This window comes from Oncorhynchus masou, chromosome 13, assembly GCF_036934945.1.
Source record: "Oncorhynchus masou masou isolate Uvic2021 chromosome 13, UVic_Omas_1.1, whole genome shotgun sequence".
In the NCBI taxonomy this organism is placed as follows: Eukaryota; Metazoa; Chordata; class Actinopteri; order Salmoniformes; family Salmonidae; genus Oncorhynchus; species Oncorhynchus masou.
This window is the reverse complement of record NC_088224.1, coordinates 27,334,847-27,352,114: the sequence shown is the minus strand read 5'-3', so window position 1 is coordinate 27,352,114 and position 17,268 is coordinate 27,334,847. Positions and strand designations below refer to the sequence as shown.

The 17,268-nt window shown below is 42.4% G+C and overlaps 1 protein-coding gene across 2 annotated transcripts; it reads left to right on the top strand.

Moving 5' to 3' along the window:
- Positions 1-458: 458 nt before the first annotated feature.
- Positions 459-16,881, top strand: LOC135552031 (leucine-rich repeat-containing protein 3B-like). 2 transcript variants are annotated; one of them, XM_064983393.1, is made up of 2 exons: positions 459-632; positions 12,740-16,881. In XM_064983393.1, exon 2 carries the CDS (start codon positions 12,939-12,941, stop codon positions 13,758-13,760), a length of 822 nt encoding a protein of 273 aa, XP_064839465.1. In that variant the 5' UTR covers positions 459-632; positions 12,740-12,938; the 3' UTR covers positions 13,761-16,881. The 2 variants fall into 2 exon arrangements, with proteins under 2 accessions (XP_064839465.1, XP_064839464.1); XM_064983392.1 differs by having other exon boundaries at positions 459-699.
- Positions 16,882-17,268: the final 387 nt, after the last annotated feature.

Below are 17,268 nucleotides of genomic sequence, written 5' to 3'. Positions count from 1 at the left end.
TTCATTATAGGATATTTTCAAATGCGGACCAATGTGATAGACTACAATTCAAACCTGAATGACTGAAAGAGCAATATTTTGGATGATATTTCTACCATTGACTGATTGAAGTGTTATGCAGATAGAGTGGGATGACTGACCGCGGACACAAATCAAATCAAATTGTATTAGTCACATGCTTCGTAAATAACAGGTGTAGACTAACAGTGAAATGCACCAACAATTTGTCTTACCTCAACAGCTCTCCTTTTAGTTTCACGACGATGCAAAAGACCGAACGTATCTGATGATATATTACAAGTGGATTGAATTAGTCAGACGAACCCAACAGACACTGAGGCAACACCTATTGTCTGACTGACCGTTCATCCCCGCGCGCGCTCCGGGTGAACACTGTCGCCTTCAGTGCTCGTCTCGCAAACCCCTCCCTTGCCAGCTTGAGCTCAGTCACACTCCTTTCACGTTCAATACCGAGCAGCAACAAGCAATTGTAAAAATGTGAATTTCAACTGCGCTATTCCAACAATTTTGACGAGGATTGGAAACTACTGGAGAAGGAAGATTGCGTTGGAACGATCCGTTAAGAATGTTAAAGTCGGAAATTGAGAGACTGACGGTTGTTTTTATTGCAGGTGAGAATGGAAACATATGTTGCCTGTTGCTCCGCAGCTCCGCTATACGCGCAGCACACACACATACGTATGTATGAGCTAATTTTCATCCTGGCTTTCCACCTTTCTTTTTCTTTTCAGTTGGTGATTGTTGTTAGTCAGATTATGGGGGGAAAAAGGAAAATAGATGGGTTTGGGGTCGTTATATATATCATTTTTGGGGGTTATTTCAAAATCCACCATGTTTTAAATTAATATTATTATTCATGTATCATGTGACGATTCAATTTGTTGCTTCACAGCTACATTGATGTTCTCTGATCACTCAAATATTGTTTATTGTAGGTAGGTATATCGAATGTATTGTTATTACTCTATTAGAATAATGGTATTATAGGATACCTGCAATAACATAGCTGTTATGTCCTTGGTAAATACTTGAACATGACATAGTTCCATGGATGACATCTTTACATGAATGCCGCAATGAAATACTGTAGTTTAATCATGGCAGTGATTTTTTTACATGTAGAAAATAACAGCTGCGCGGGTCAGAAAAGGGGAGCCGGGTACTCTGTAGTACGTCGCATTCAGGCGCCGAGCTCGAGAGCAGGGTTAACGGTTGATGTTTGAGCCACGGAGTGCGCTATAGGAAGAAATTCACCTTGATGACGAGCAGGCTCACACTGCGGGGTGTCCTCCTTATCATTAGTGTTCATTAGTGTTCATATGGAAATTGTTCAGCAGATGTTCACTCATGATATCATATCAAAACTCATACTATAATAATATAATCTTGGAATATAATAATGATAATATATACATATAGGCCTACCTAAAAAGTTTACAACTTTGTGTATGCTTGGCTACTCATAAATCATATACTTTACCGTGGGGCATGGTTTATTTGTTTGGGAAATGCTATGCCATGCCGTTTATAACACTTGCAGACTATTTTGTTTGAGGAATAGCTTGGCTATTATTTGCTCAGGCCCATTTCTATGGTAATTCGAAATCCCCAGATCCAGCTCAAGACTATTTGCATAAATAGTTCATCCTTAATAATGATGTTTATTTAATTATCACAAAATGTATCAAGTGATGTAGGACTATATGGGTCAAGAAAACACAGTAGGTAAGTCCGCTTTAGGTCTAAATTTGCATCCCAAATTGCACCCCATTTCCTATGTAGTGCACCACAGCTCTGGTAAAAAGTAGTGTACTATGTATGGAATAGGGTGCCATTTTGGATGCATCCACATCTTTGTTGAATTTCATGTTGATGCTATCCCATAAATATGGCCTTGACAGGAACATGCAACTTAAGTAATAGAATGGCCATATGCTATGATAAATGATAGAAATAGGGCCACGTTGTGTCAAAATACATTTCAACTTCAAATCTTGGACCAATCAAATTACTCTGCCTTTAAATACAATGATGGTGTACATCACATTTCTCTAAGACCTGTGTAGTAGCACTAATTATTACAGTAATAACAGTAATGTTACATAATATTCTAGTGATTGTTTTGTAAATGTATAGTACAATTGACATCATTTATTCTCTGACCTTATGGTAGGGTCATATCCAAGAGATATCTTATTGAACTTTGGACCATTCATTTGTCTTCAGGCTAAATAGTTCCAGTCTGACAGTGTTTTGCGATGGATGACTTTATTTTTCTTTACTACATGATTCATCCTTACTGCCATGTTGAGATTTGTCATCGGAAATAGCCTCACATGTAAGCTTTGGTTGACATCCCTGGAAGTCAAAGCTCTTACAAATCAAATTAAATGTTATTTTTCACATGCGCTGAATACAACAGGTACAACAGGAGACCGCATTGTGAAATGCTTACTTACAAGCCCATTGGGGAGAAAATGATTGAGCAGCCACTACATAGCCTAAGTGCTATTTACAAAGCCCATGCATGATTGTAGTTGATTGGGAGTCCCTCCCAGTTCTAGAGTGCGTGCTAGATTGTGATTTACAGACCAATTTACACTGAACAAAAATATAAATGCGTCATGTTTGCATTTTTGTAATTTAGCAGACATTCTTATCCAGAGTGACTTACAGTGGGGCAAAAAAGTATTTCGTCAGCCACCAATTGTGCAAGTTCTCCCACTTAAAAAGATGAGAGAGGCCTGTAATTTTCATCATAGGTACACTTCAACTATGACAGACAAAATTAGAGAAAAATCCAGAAAATCACATTGTAGGATTTTTTATGAATTTATTTGCAAATTATGGTGGAAAATAAGTATTTGGTCAATAACAAAAGTTTATCTCAATACTTGGTTATATACCCTTTGTTGGCAATGACAGAGGTCAAACGTTTTCTGTAAGTCTTCACACACTGTTGCTGGTATTTTGGCCCATTCCTCCATGCAGATCTCCACTGTATGTTTCCCCCAAACTGGTTCCCCATGGGAATTGAACCCACAACTCTGCCATTGCAAGCGCCATGCTCTACCTACTGAGCCACACGTGACCTTTTTTCATGCTCTGAAACAAAAGATCACAGAAATTGTCCATTTGCACAAAAAGTGTATTTCTCTACAATTTTGTGCACAAATGTGTTTACATCCCTGTTAGTGAGCATTTATCCTTTGCCAAGATAATCCATCCACTTGATAAGTGTGGCATACACAGAAGATGATTAACCCCCTAGAGTCGATTGACGCACCGGTATGTCAATCTAAGTTACATAACAAAAAAATCCCCATCAAAATCCATCAGTTTAAACTAGAGATATCTGCTTTTATTGCATTGGATGCATCTCAATCCACAGCATCCTCCAGTGTAACACTTCCTCATCTGTGGTGAAAAGTGGCAGAGCTAGAGCGGTGTTTGTCAGACCATGAGACATCCCGAAAATTGGTAAATCATGTAAACGAACCCCACAAGTGTCACGGGACTCATCTGAAGGTAACCGGTCCCAGTTTTAAAAAACAAATGGAAGTACAGTGCATTTGGGCAGTATTCAGACCCCTTGAATTGTTCCATGTTTTGTTACATTACAGCCTTTTTCTAAAATGTATTCAATCGCTTTCCCCCTCATCAGTCTACACACAATACCCCATAATGACAAAGCAAAAACAGGGTTTTAGAAATTTTTGCAAATGTATTCAAAATAAAAAATTGAAATATCACATTTACATAAGTATTCAGATCCTTTACTCAGTACTTTGTAGAAGCACTTTTTTTTACCAGCGATTACAGCCTCAAGTCTTCTTGGGTATGACGCTACAAGCTTGGCACACCTGTATTTGGGGAGTTTCGCCCATTCTTCTCTGCAGATCCTCTCAAGTTCTCAGGTTGGATGGGGAGTGTCGCTGCATAGCTATTTTCAGGTCTTTCCAGAGATGTTCGATCGGGTTCAAGTCTGGACTCTTACCCCGAAGCCACTCCTGCGTTCTCTTGACTGTGTGCTTAAGGTCGTTGTCCTGTTGGAAGGTGAACCTTCACCCCAGTCTGAGGTCCTGAGTGCTCTGAAGCAGGTTTTCATCAAGGATCTCACTGTACTTTGCACCGTTCATCTTTCCATCGATCCTAACTAATCTCCCAGTCCCTGCCACTGAAAAACATCCCCACAGCATGATGCTGCCACCACCATGCTTCACCGTAGGGATGGCATTGGCCAGGTGATGAGCGGTGCCTGGTTTCCTCCAGACGTGATACTTGGCATTCAAGCCATAGAGTTCAATCTTGGTTTCATCAGACCAGATAATCTTGTTTTTCATGGTCTGAGAGTCCTATGGGTGCTTTTTGGCAAACTCTAAGCTGGCTGTCATATGCCTTTTAATGAGGAGTGGCTTCCGTCTGGTCATTCTGCCATAAAGGTTTAATTGGTGGAGTGCTGCAGAGATTTTTGTCCTTCTGGAAGGTTCTCCCATTTCCACAGATGAACTCTGGAGCTCTGTCAGAGTAACCATCGGGTTCTTTGTCACCTAACTGACCAAGGCCCTTCTACCCCAATTGCTCAGTTTGACCGGGTGGTCAGCTCTTGGAAGAGACTTGAAGGTTCCAAACTTGGAGGTGGAGGTCACTGTGTTCTTGGGGACATTCAATGCTGCAGATTTGTGCCTCAACACAATCCTGTCTTGACACACAACACAATGCCTCAAGTTGAATGTCTCAAGTTAAATGTTAATTTCTCTACCATAAGTTGCCTAAAACATAGTTTTAAGAGAATTTGGCAGTATGTCCAACCAGCCTCACAACCGTAGACCACGAGTAACCACACCAGCCCAGGACTTCCACATCCAGCGTCTTCGCATGTGGGATCGTATGAAACCAGCCACTCAGACAGCTGATGAAGCTGTGGGTTTGCACAACCAAAGAATGTCTGCACAAACTGTCAGAAATAATCTCAGGGAAGCTCATCTGTGTGCTCGTCGTGCAGTTCGGCGTGGTAAAAGACTTCAGTGGGCAAATGCTCACCTTCGATAGCCACTGGCATGCAGGGGAAGTGTTGTCTTCACGGATTAATCCCGGTTTCAACTGTACTGGGCAGATGGCAGACAGCGTGTATGGTGTCGTGTGGGCAAGCGGTCTGCTGAAGTCAACGTTGTGAACAAAGTGCCCCATGGTGGTGGTGGGGTTATGGTATGGGCAGGCTTAAACTACGGAGAATGAACACAATTGCATTTTATCGATGGCCATTTGAATGCACAGAGATACCGTGACGAGATCAGCATGATAATGCATTGCCACATGTCGAAAAGGTCTGTACCCATCAAAGCTGAAAATGTCCCAGTTCTTCCAAGGCCTGCATACTCACCAGACATGTCATGCATTGAGCATGTTTGGGATGCTCTGGAGAAACATGTATGACAGCATATTCCAGTTCCCACCAATATCCAGCAACTTCACACAGCCATTGAAGAGGAGTGGGGTAACATTCCACAGGCCACAATTAACAGTCCGATCAATTCTATGTGAAGGAGATGTGTCGTGCTGCATTTTATTTTTTTATTTTTTTTTACCTTTATTTAACCAGGCAAGTCAGTTAAGAACAAATTCTTATTTTCAATGACGGCCTATGAACAGTGGGTTAACTGCCTGTTCAGGGGCAGAACGACAGATTTGTACCTTGTCAGCTCGGGGGTTTGAACTCACAACCTTTCGGTTACTAGTCCAACGCTCTAAACACTAGGCTACCCTACCGCCCCATGAGGAAATGAGGAAAATGGTGGTCACATCAGATAATGACTGCTTCTCTGATCCATGTCCCTACCTTTTTTTAAAGTTATCTGTGGCCAACAGATGCATATCTGTATTCCCAGTCACGTGAAATCCATAGATTAGGGCCTAATTTATTTATTTTAGTTGACTGATTTCCTTAGATGAACTTTAACTTAACTTTAAAATCTTAGACATTGTTACATGTTGCATTTAGATTTTTGTTCATGGGTAATTGCATTTAAAAATCAGATTTTTGTAAAGATTGCTCTTTTTCCAGTAATGGAGGATTGCTCTTTTTCCAGTAATGGTAAAAAAATCCATTGCCCAGCCCCCACCCCTTAAAATTGTATGATGACAGATATTTATTTTACAAAAATCCAAGTTTACATTGATGACATGATACACTACATGTATGGACCTCACTTTGTGCACGGTAGCATCGTCATGATGAAACAGGAAAGGGCCTTTCCCAAACTGTTGCCACAGAGTAGGAAGCACAGAATCATCTAGAATGTCATTGTATGCTGTAGCATTAAGATTTACCTTCACTGGAACTAAGGAGCCCGAACCACAAACAGCCCCAGACCATTATTCATCCTCCACCAAACTTTACAGTTGGCAGTATGTATTCGGGCAGGTAGTGTTCTCCTGGCATTTGCCAAACCCAGATTTGTCCGCCGGACTGCCAGATGGTGAAGCGTGATTCATTACTCCAGAGAATGCATTTCCACTGCTCCAGAGTCCAATGAAGGCAAGCTTTGCACGGTAGTGAGTGTTGCAACCGAGGACAGGCGATTTTTACATGCTACACGCTTCAACACTCTGCAGTCCCGTTCTGTGAGCTTGTGTGGCCTACCACTTCGTGGCTGAACCAGTGTTGCTCCTAGACATTTCCACTTCACTATAACAGCACTTACAGTTGACCGGGGCAGGTCTAACAGGTCAGGAATTTGACAAACTGACTTGTTGGAAAGGTGGCATCCTATGACAATGCCACATTGAAAGTCACTGAGCTCTTCAGTAAGGCCATTCTACTGCAATGTTTGTCTATGGAGATTGCAAGGCTGTGTGCTCAATATTATACATCTGTCAGCATCGGGTGTGACTGAAATAGCTGAATCCACTCATTTGAAGGGATGTCCACATACCTTTGCATATATAGTGTAATTGGTCAGATTTTTCACAATTTTCAAAACCATACTGCTAACCAATATGATAATAGAAAGACTGCATGTATAAAGTAAGCACTTTATTCAATTTATGAACATGTTAATGGTTCCACTGAATCTGAATAACAGGGCAATCATGTCCTTCTTAATTTGTGAAATGAAAATTTCAGTGGTGCCAAAAATAGAAATGGTCGCTGCCTCGCGGCTGAGTTCACAGGGGCCTATTTTAACCCAGAATGTGAACAACCTTGTACACTGTGACCAGAGACAGGAGAGGGCCACCAGCTGAATTCAGCCAGGCTGAATTGAAAATGATGGTAGGACTTCAGTCAGTCATTGGACTTGAAAGGACTCAAAGCTCACACACTCCCAGTGACACATCCTATATTCTCCCCTCCAAGGGCCTCTGACGATGATGCATTCAAAATCCCTCGTCACTGTGGATACCAACTGTCACTTGTGCTGCTTTGCCATTTTTCTACTCGTCGATGATGGATGACATGCCTGCATGCAATTCAGCTTTTTGGCAGTTGACATTTGAACCTAGACTCACTTGAGCCCCTGTGCCTGGTGCTCACGGGGAAGACGGCCTCATACAGTCAACACAGATGCTTCCCTATCTCCATCACTCTCTAAACCTTTCTCTCTCTTTCTCTCGCTCTCTTTCTCTCTCTTTCTCTCGCTCTCTTTCTCTCTCGCCCTCTCTCTCTCTCTTTCTCTTTCTCTCATCATCATAGGCTCTATTAAACAACACAGGATGTGGGGAGAGACAGGGCTGCTCCCTCAACCTACATAGGTTATTATTATTTCTATGGATATCAGTATCTCTTTTCCCCAGAAATGGGCAGACGCCCATGTCCATTAACAATCACTGCATTCTAGAGCATCCTACAATGCCTCCCATCAAGCTGCTGGGCAGTATAGGAAAGCTGTACATAATCTGATGCAGAATTGATCATATGCCTTAAGTGGATACATTTTTCAGGATCTTATCCTGTTCGAGCTCGGTAATTAATGTGTTTTTATCAACACCTCAGGGAGATCTGACAGACACATGTTAGCAGTGATTAATTTGTGCCGGATCCTGCTGGAACAGGATCCGGCACCTCTCAGATTTTACTTTGTTCATTCCGGCACCTATTTGCCCAGATCCGGTACCTCTCACGGCATGATTTATTATTTGTTTCACTGTTCGCACTGTAAACATTCTAATAAAGCGATCAGTGTTAAATCAAGTTGCCTTGTTATTTCTCCTGCCCCCCAGAAAGACCATAATGTAAAAGCGTGGTGATCCTTCTGTGTAATCATCCTATCCTGCCACACTGATTCCAGACCTTCTTATAGAGGTTATGGGGAGGCCGGTGGAGTAAGTAACTGATCTTGACACAGGTCTGGGTAGTGGTGGTCAACTAGGGAAGAGGTCCCTACGTAATCGCGTCACGTAGCCTAGGCTAGTTGTCTCCCTACTGAATTTGAAACGTGGGAAAGACAAATTAAAAAAATGATAAAAAAAGGCAATCAAGTTTGATGACATTTTTCAAGTCCAAAAATCCAGAGAAAGATGGTGAATCGAACCCAGAACGAGCCAGAGAACTGTCAGTGCTGGAGGAGAGGAGTGAGGGGCAAACTGTTCCTGATGGTGATGCCTGAGCTAGCAGGACTGCTAATCCCGCCAGTTCAGCATCACCACCGGCACCTCCACTAGCTAGTAGGCCTACTAGCGAGTGTGACTCAGCGGGAGAGGGAGACGGGAGCTGGGGGGGACAGTGCATCCCCCGACGAAGTGCTCGAAGCAGGTGCAATTTGCAGTTCAAGAACAACAAACATATAACCAAGGGCTTGTCATGCAGAATTCAAAGCTGGGCTTTAGAACATGCAAAAAGGTAGGGAGCCTCAGTCTAGAAATGACTGGAGGGATTCAACTAGCTAGCAAAAGGGTGGAATGTACAGTAACATCCTCTGCCTTTGACATAAAAACAATAACAAAGAGCCCTCAGAATTATATATGTTTTTTTCAATATGCCTGAACCAAGGCGCATTTGGTGGCAGCAAGCCTTGTAGACGAGGCTGAAGAAGACACCCAGGTTATAGTTAACCCTCAAAATGAAAAAATAGACACTACAGCCAGAGTGTTCACAACAGCCTAAGAAGGAGGCTAAACGTCACAGCCACAGGGCCACAGGGCGCTCATGGCTTTGAGCAAGACATTGACTGTCAGGAGTTAAATGAACTTGACATGGGGAGAGTCATTGTGGGAGGTTTTGAAAACTAAGGTAGGAAAATTGTTTTCCTTTACAAACTTGTTCTGTACTGTGAAGGTAATCTGAACATGTGCTTCATATTATCACATAGGCAGAAGGCCTATATATTCTCATGTGGGTTCTGCTGAGTCTACGGTAATGCATTTTATTTGAAGTTATATTCTGATATTGTGGTATTTGTTCTACAGCTACATTGATGTCTTGAAAAAGATATTGGGGTCTTGTAAGCCCCACAGCTGACTATGTGTGCATTTGCATATTTATTTTATCTTTATTTAACCAGGCAAGTGTGAACAAATTCAATGACGGCCTAGGAACAGTGGGTTAACTGCCTGTTCAGTGGCAGAATGACAGGTTTGTGTCTTGTCAGCTCAGGGGTTTCAACTTGCAACCTTCCGGTTGCTCGTCCACCGCTCTAACCACTAGGCTACCCTGCCGCCCATGGTGGGTGTTCTGCAGTGACGTCTAAAATGTTGCTGTACACTGATTCTGACTTGTGTAAGGCCCGCAGCTACACTCATATATGTAGGCATACTGCAGTGACGTCTAAAATGTTGCTGTACACTGATTCTGACTTGTGTAAGGCCCGCAGCTACACTCATATATGTAGGCATACTGCAGTGACGTCTAAAATGTTGCTGTATACTGATTCTGACTTGTGTAAGGCCCACAGCTACACTCATATATGTAGGCATACTGCAGTGACGTCTAAAATGTTGCTGTATACTGATTCTGACTTGTGTAAGGCCCACAGCTACACTCATATATGTAGGCATACTGCAGTGACGTCTAAAATGTTGCTGTACACTGATTCTGACTTGTGTAAGGCCCACAGCTACACTCATATATGTAGGCATACTGCAGTGACGTCTAAAATGTTGCTGTACACTGATTCTGACTTGTGTAAGGCCCGCAGCTACACTCATATATGTAGGCATACTGCAGTGACGTCTAAAATGTTGCTGTACACTGATTCTGACTTGTGTAAGGCACAGGTACACTCATATATGTAGGCATACTGCAGTGACGTCTAAAATGTTGCTGTACACTGATTCTGACTTGTGTAAGGCCCGCAGCTACACTCATATATGTAGGCATACTGCAGTGACGTCTAAAATGTTGCTGTACACTGAGTCTGACTTGTGTAAGGCCCGCAGCTACACTCATATATGTAGGCATACTGCAGTGACGTCTAAAATGTTGCTGTACACTGATTCTGACTTGTGTAAGGCCCGCAGCTACACTCATATTTGTAGGCATACTGCAGTGACGTCTAAAATGCTTTGAATAAATCAGCACCTTGGAGAGTGCTGTCCGTTTAACCACCACAGACAGTAGGCTACATGGCTGTTTACTCTGTCTGCTGAGCTGCCACATTGTGTTAGTCACTTTATTTCTCAATGTGTTCCAGTACCTTAGAGCCCCCTGGGTAACCCCCCCTCTCGCGCTCACTATGTGTTCCGGGACCTCCCAATTTACAAATGAAGCACTGCATGTTAGCATGTGTTTATAAACATGATATAGGTAGGATCTCGATATGAGGAAAGTTATGCGACAGAAAATAATTGCATAGCATTTTTATGATTGAATAGGGTTATATTGTACAGTTTGGTTAATGTAGAGTTCCTGTACTGTAAGTGAATTTATTCCCTATGTGATGTTCTGCAGACAAAGATCTGTTATGAGAAGGTGACATTACAGTGTGACAGAGGGAGAATGAGGGGGGCTTGATGAAACCAGCCTGCTGCATTCCACTGTACTTAGCATGTATCAGATCGAGGCCCAAATAGCACCCTATTCCCTATGGACCCTAGTCAAAAGTAGTGCACTACATAGGGAATAGGGTGCCATTTGGAACCAATGTGGTGTTGTTATCCACAGTACACAAGCTTACAATAGAGTAGGTGTGTGTTTGTTTTACTAACGATACCAATCATATGTCATGAATGGGAACATAAATAAACATTGCTTCGCTTTTCCTAACTAACTGCCCATTACTGTGTACTTACTATATTCTCACTCTTACACAGATAATAAAATGTACATGTTTGAAAGGTCCTCATTGTAAATAAAAATCTGTTCTTAATTGACTAAATAAACAACATAGTTGTAGCTGGCTAGTGTTTGATTGACAGGAGGATTCACAAGTCCATGCTTATTGTCAAGTCTCAGTAAAGAGTGTGTGATCATAAGGATGTGTTGTTGTAGCCCTTTCCTGCAATTAAATCACCCTCTTGTGGCCTCATGGATGGAATTGTATTAATATTTTTATAATTTCATAATGAATAAACATATTTCTTAAATAAATGCAGAAAACCCTGTGTTTCTATGTCAAACGGTTTTGTTTTATATTTCAGTCTTCTGTGATGACCAAAAGTATGTGGACGCCTGCTCGGCACACATCTCATTCATGAGCATTAATATGGAGTTGGGCCCCCACTTTGCTGCTATAACAGCCTCTTCTGGGAAGCCTTTCCACTAGATGTTGGAACATTGCTGCATAGACTTGCTTCCATTCAGCCACAAGAGCATTAGTGAGATCTGGCACTGATGTTGGGCAATTAGGCCTGGCTCGCAGTCTGCGTTCCAATTCATCCCAAAGGTGTTCGAGGGGGTTGAGTTCATTGCTCTGTGCAAGCCAGTCAAGTTCTTCCATACTGATCTCCACCAACCTTTTCTTTTTTCACCCCTTTTTCTCCCCAATTTCGTGGTTTCCAATTGTTTAGTAGCTACTATCTTGTCTCATCGCTACAACTGCCGTACGGGCTCGGGAGAGACGAAGGTTGAAAGTCATGAGTCCTCCAATACACGACCCAACCAAGCTGCACTGCTTCTAAACACAGCGCCATCCAACCCGGAAGCCAGCCGCACCAATGTGTCAGAGGAAACACCGTGCACCTGGAAACCTTGGTTAGCGCACAGCGCCCGACCCGCCACAGGAGTCGCTGGTGCGCGATGAGACAAGGATTTCCCTACCGCCCTACCAGAAATTCGTCTTATTTGAATGGTGGCCTAATGCACTCATTTGAAGGGGTGTCCACATATTGGGATGCAAACTCAAAATGTAATACATTTCAACTCTGACATGGTACAAGTGTCTTCTTTCTCTAAGCCCATAACCATGTGCGTGAGGTGTATACTTTTGTTTCAAAACAGTCTGTGTGACCCTGATTTAGCCCACTGCAGTAAAAGTTTATTACGGTATTAAGGACAGTGATTCATCTAACCTAGATTAACCTTATCATGTAGCCTAGTATGCCATAAATATAACAAGTTGTGTAATATCGTTTATATCAAACGGAACTCGGTTATGATGAGATTATGATGATGTGAATATGACAGAGTGGTTTATTTTCACTTACACACCGTGGTGCTCCTGTTTTGTCTTTTTGACTTCAGCTAAAACCGAAAGTTCCACACTAAAAAAGTAGTTCAGAGAACTTACAGTACTTCATTAAGCAGTTTTTATATTGTTTAATGCTTCTATCTGTTTTATTTCAGGTGTGATTACAGCATGAGTCCAACTGGTGACAGGCCCTGTTAGGCCTGAACAGACGGTGTGTGTTGGTGGAGGCTCATCAGTCTCCAGTATGGAGTATTTGGTATGAGCCGTGGCCTGTCTGTTGCTTCTTGGGTCGGTCCAGTGGTGTGGTGTCCCTGTCTCTTGGCGGGATGCTGAGGGCAGGTGGTCCCCACCAGTATGACTCCCCTGGACATGTGGCTGTCCCGCTCCATCCCCATGTGCCTGCTCCTCCAGAGCCTGGTCCTCATGGCCCTGTGCTTCCCCTCCGCCTCCATGTGTCCCAAGGGATGCGTCTGCCAGCGGGCCCGACCCGACCCTGGCCTCCACCTCGGCCCGGGGCCCCTGGGGCTGCTCCTTGGCCTCAACGTCACCTGCACCGGGTCCCGGCTCAAAGAGATCCCCCCGGACCTGCCTCCAGACACCGCCGTGCTCCGCCTCGACCACAACCAGATCATGGCTGTCCCCGACCACGCCTTCCGGGGCCTAAGGCTGCTGCGGGAGCTCAATCTGTCCCACAACGCTGTGGAGACGCTCGGGGAGGGCGCCTTCAGTGGCGTGGAGGCCACACTGCAGGTCCTCGACCTCTCACACAACCGCATTACTAGTGTGCACAAAGATGCGTTCGCCAGGCTCAAAGCACGTGTCCTGGTGGACGACAACCCCTGGCACTGTGACTGCACGCTGCAGCAGGCACTGGGCGGCATGGCCCACAACCACGAGGCGGCTGCACGCGTCCTCTGCCGGAGCTCCGAGCTCCAGGAGCAGGAGGGACGCCATTTCCTGGCGGTGGACACAGACCTGTGTAACCTGGCCAAGAGGACCACGGACTACGCCATGCTGGTGACGATGTTCGGCTGGTTTGCCATGGTCATCTCCTACGTGGTGTATTACGTACGGCAGAACCAGGAGGATGCCCGGCGACACCTGGAGTACCTCAAGTCGCTCCCCAGCAAGCCTGTGAAGCCCAACGAGGTGGAGGACATCAGTACTGTGGTGTAACATGATATCATCACTACTGGACACTATAGGACATCAGTAGTCCGGTGTGACATCCCTATAGTGAGAACTGACTGTATACCATAGAATTAGATTGTCTAATTAGTTCTAGAATTAGAATGACTAATTGGTTCTAATTCTATGCATGAACAGCAGAAGTTCCGACCTAAACCCGGAGATAGGACCCATATTTCTAGTGTTTACAACTGGTTCCAAATTTCAAGATGGATGTAACGTCTTCTGTTGTGAAAATGTTTTTATTTTGTCCTACCTGTGGTGTACTTTAAAAAAATCATGATAGATTAAACCTGGATCCTTGTATTTGAAGCTTCACACTCAATATGTGTAAATTACAAAAGTAAACATTGAGAAAACCCCATTTTTAAAAGAGGAGAAATGCTTTAAATGTTAGCGTTTGTCTGTAGGCATCAATCTAAAGTCAAGCATTTTGGAATGCACAGCGTACATGTCAGAATATAGACGACAGTTAGTTCATATCAGAGTAACAGAAAGGTATAGACTATGGGTGTAACACAGATGGCTTCATTGAGATCTGTTCTGAGATCTGTTCTGAGATCGTTTAAAAAAAATCTGAATCTCAGGTTAAAATTTTGATAGGTTGATAAATCTTTTTTAGAGCAAAATCTGGAGAAATGGTTTGTTGGACTAAACTTTTGTAAGGTAATCTGAAGAGTGTTCTGTGTTTGTGCATCCAACTGCATACTTTGTTTAATTTTATTTGAACAAATAACGGGCCCAAACATCAATCATGAAAATTACCTTAAATTTTCATATGTGAAATAATGGAATCAATGATTTGTTAAAATGACCACGACATCACACTGTTGAAAGGCTACTGATGTGCTGTAAAAATACTACAAATTTCTTCATTCGCTTTGTCAAGTCCCTGTACTGTATGTTGTTGTTGTCTTGAAATGACAAACTTGATACATTGCATCATAGTAGATTTGTGATGGTCAGATAACGTAACACAATGTTTTTGGGGGTAGATATCAAATGACCCACAAGAGACTCGGTAGATTCAAGTGATTTGTATGTGTGTCATGTGATTTACCAGTACACTAGTAGTGTCCAAGTTCTCATGTCCTGAGTCCGAACAAGCTTTTTGTGTTACATGTTAACACAACAACACCCCAAAACAATACTGTGCATTTGGTTTTTCTATAAAAAAACAAACATTTGCTATGATTTTTTATGACTCAGTCTATGCTTCCTTAAATAGAATACATATTAATATTCAGAGGAATGTATCTCACACAAAGCTTCCTCTCTCAGCCAAAATGAAGATAGAGTTGGTGTCCCAAATGCCAACCTATTCCTTACATAGTGCATAAAGCACTATGGACCCTGGTGGAAGTAATGCACTATGTCGGGAATAGGGTACAGATTACGACACACCCTCAGCGTCACAAACCTGGCGATGGGAAGACTAATAATTTCAACACAAACATCCCCTTTCTATTCAACCTCATGCTGCGTTCAGAATGCAGATAGATGCATGCATCATTGCCTTTAGAAACACTGTGTGTACAGTTATACCCCCAGCAAAGTGAGAAGAGCAAATTGCAGCTGTCATTCATTAAAATGGATTTCACTTCCATCACAGTGACAAGGGTTCACTAAAACATCCCACAGAGAGAGAGATGGAGAGAGGGGAGGGGGAGGGCTGGTCAGAGAGGGAGAGAGAGGGAGCGAAAGCGAGAGATAAAGAGAGAAGAAATAAGTGAGGGAAGGAGCGATATGTGCTGGAAAGTGAGAGAATGAGAAAAGTAAAAGATTCTTTCCATATTCAATGTGGATAAAAAATTATGTATTTTGAAAAGGAATGTTTACAACGTTGAGTTTTTTCCCCAAGAGCTGCAAGGTGGTCAGTTCATTTGGAAGGATTTGATGATACAATGAGCACAGGTAGTTACAACATGTAGTTACAACAGTCTGTTACAACGGTAGTTACAACAGGCTTTTACAACAGGTAGTTACAACAGGCTGTTACAACAGTAGTTACAACAGGTAGTTACAACAGGTAGTTACAACAGGTAGTTACAACAGGCTGTTACAACGGTAGTTACAACAGGCTTTTACAACAGGCTTTTACAACAGGTAGTTACAACAGGCTGTTACAACAGTAGTTACAACAGGTAGTTACAACAGGTAGTTACAACAGGCTGTTACAACAGTAATTACAACAGGTGGTTACAACATGTAGTTACAACATGTAGTTATAACAGGCTGTTATAACAGGTAGTTACAACAGGCTGTTACAACAGGTAGTTACAACAGGCTGTTACAACAGTAGTTAGAACAGGTAGTTACAACATGTAGTTATAACAGGCTGTTATAACAGGTAGTTACAACAGGCTGTTACAACAGGTAGATAGACACACAAGTAGGCCTAGTCACATCAAACTAAATGCAAATAGGTACATTGTTGTTGTGTGTGAGAAGGAACTTGAAATCCCTTTAAATCGTTGTATTTGAATGTTGTGCTACTGTACAGCATTTTGCACTGTCTTGTCCTGTAGAGCGGAGGCCATGAGTTCATGCCTCATGGATTTGTAATGGGTTTAGGAGACTTTTTCTTTCAATACATGTACCGTACTGCAAATGAAGAAAGCACAGTGTAGCCAAGCCAAGGAGTCTGGAAGAATATTTAAGTGCCTGAAATTCTTATCTCACATTTTCTGTTTCTCATTTTAACCAAATTATTTCACATTCAGAGTCGGTTTCTGGACATGAAAGAAGAAAGCATAGTGTTTCACAGACAAAGGTGTATGTGTTTTGGAATCCTTTCATGTCCAGGATAGTGTATATAGTACCAACACAAAGGAGAAATTAACTCTTTATTGTTTGCTTTGAAAGAGCTGATAGAAGTGAAATGTACTTTGATATCCTAGTTTTCCACTGTCTCACTCAAACGAAGACGTGAAAGTAACATAAAACACAGAGAATGTGGTTGTTGTCTTTCTTCTCTGCCTGTCAATTTTCTTTTCTTTAGGGAAAAAAGCTGAAGCTTTGTGATAAAACTCAAGACCTCACACTGATAAAACCATCCATACATTGTAAAGGCATGTCATAAATCGAAATAAAGGAAATATGGACACTCTCCTTGTGATTTATTGTCATTTAGCTTTGGATGGTCACCACCATTCAAAAGTTTGGGGTCACTTAGAAAAGTCCTTGTTTTTGAAAGAAAAGCACATTTTTTGTCCATTAAAATAACATCAAATTGATCATACAGTGTAGACATCGTTATTGTTGTAAATTATTATTGTAGCTGGAAACGGCTGATTTTTAATGGAATATCTACATAGGTGTACAGAGGCCCATTATCAGCAGCCATCACTCCTGTATTCCAATGGCACATTGTGTTAGCTAATCCAAGTTAATCATTTTAAAAGGCTAATTGATCTGTCACGTTCTGACCTTGGTTCTTTTGTTATGTCTTTGTTTTTAGTATAGTCAGGGCGTGAGTTGGGTGGGTTGTCTATGT

What these genes read in the sequence shown, in the direction of transcription:
- LOC135552031 (XM_064983393.1), top strand. Translation starts at nt 12,939, where the DNA reads ATGACTCCCCTGGACATGTGGCTGTCCCGCTCCATCCCCATGTGCCTG.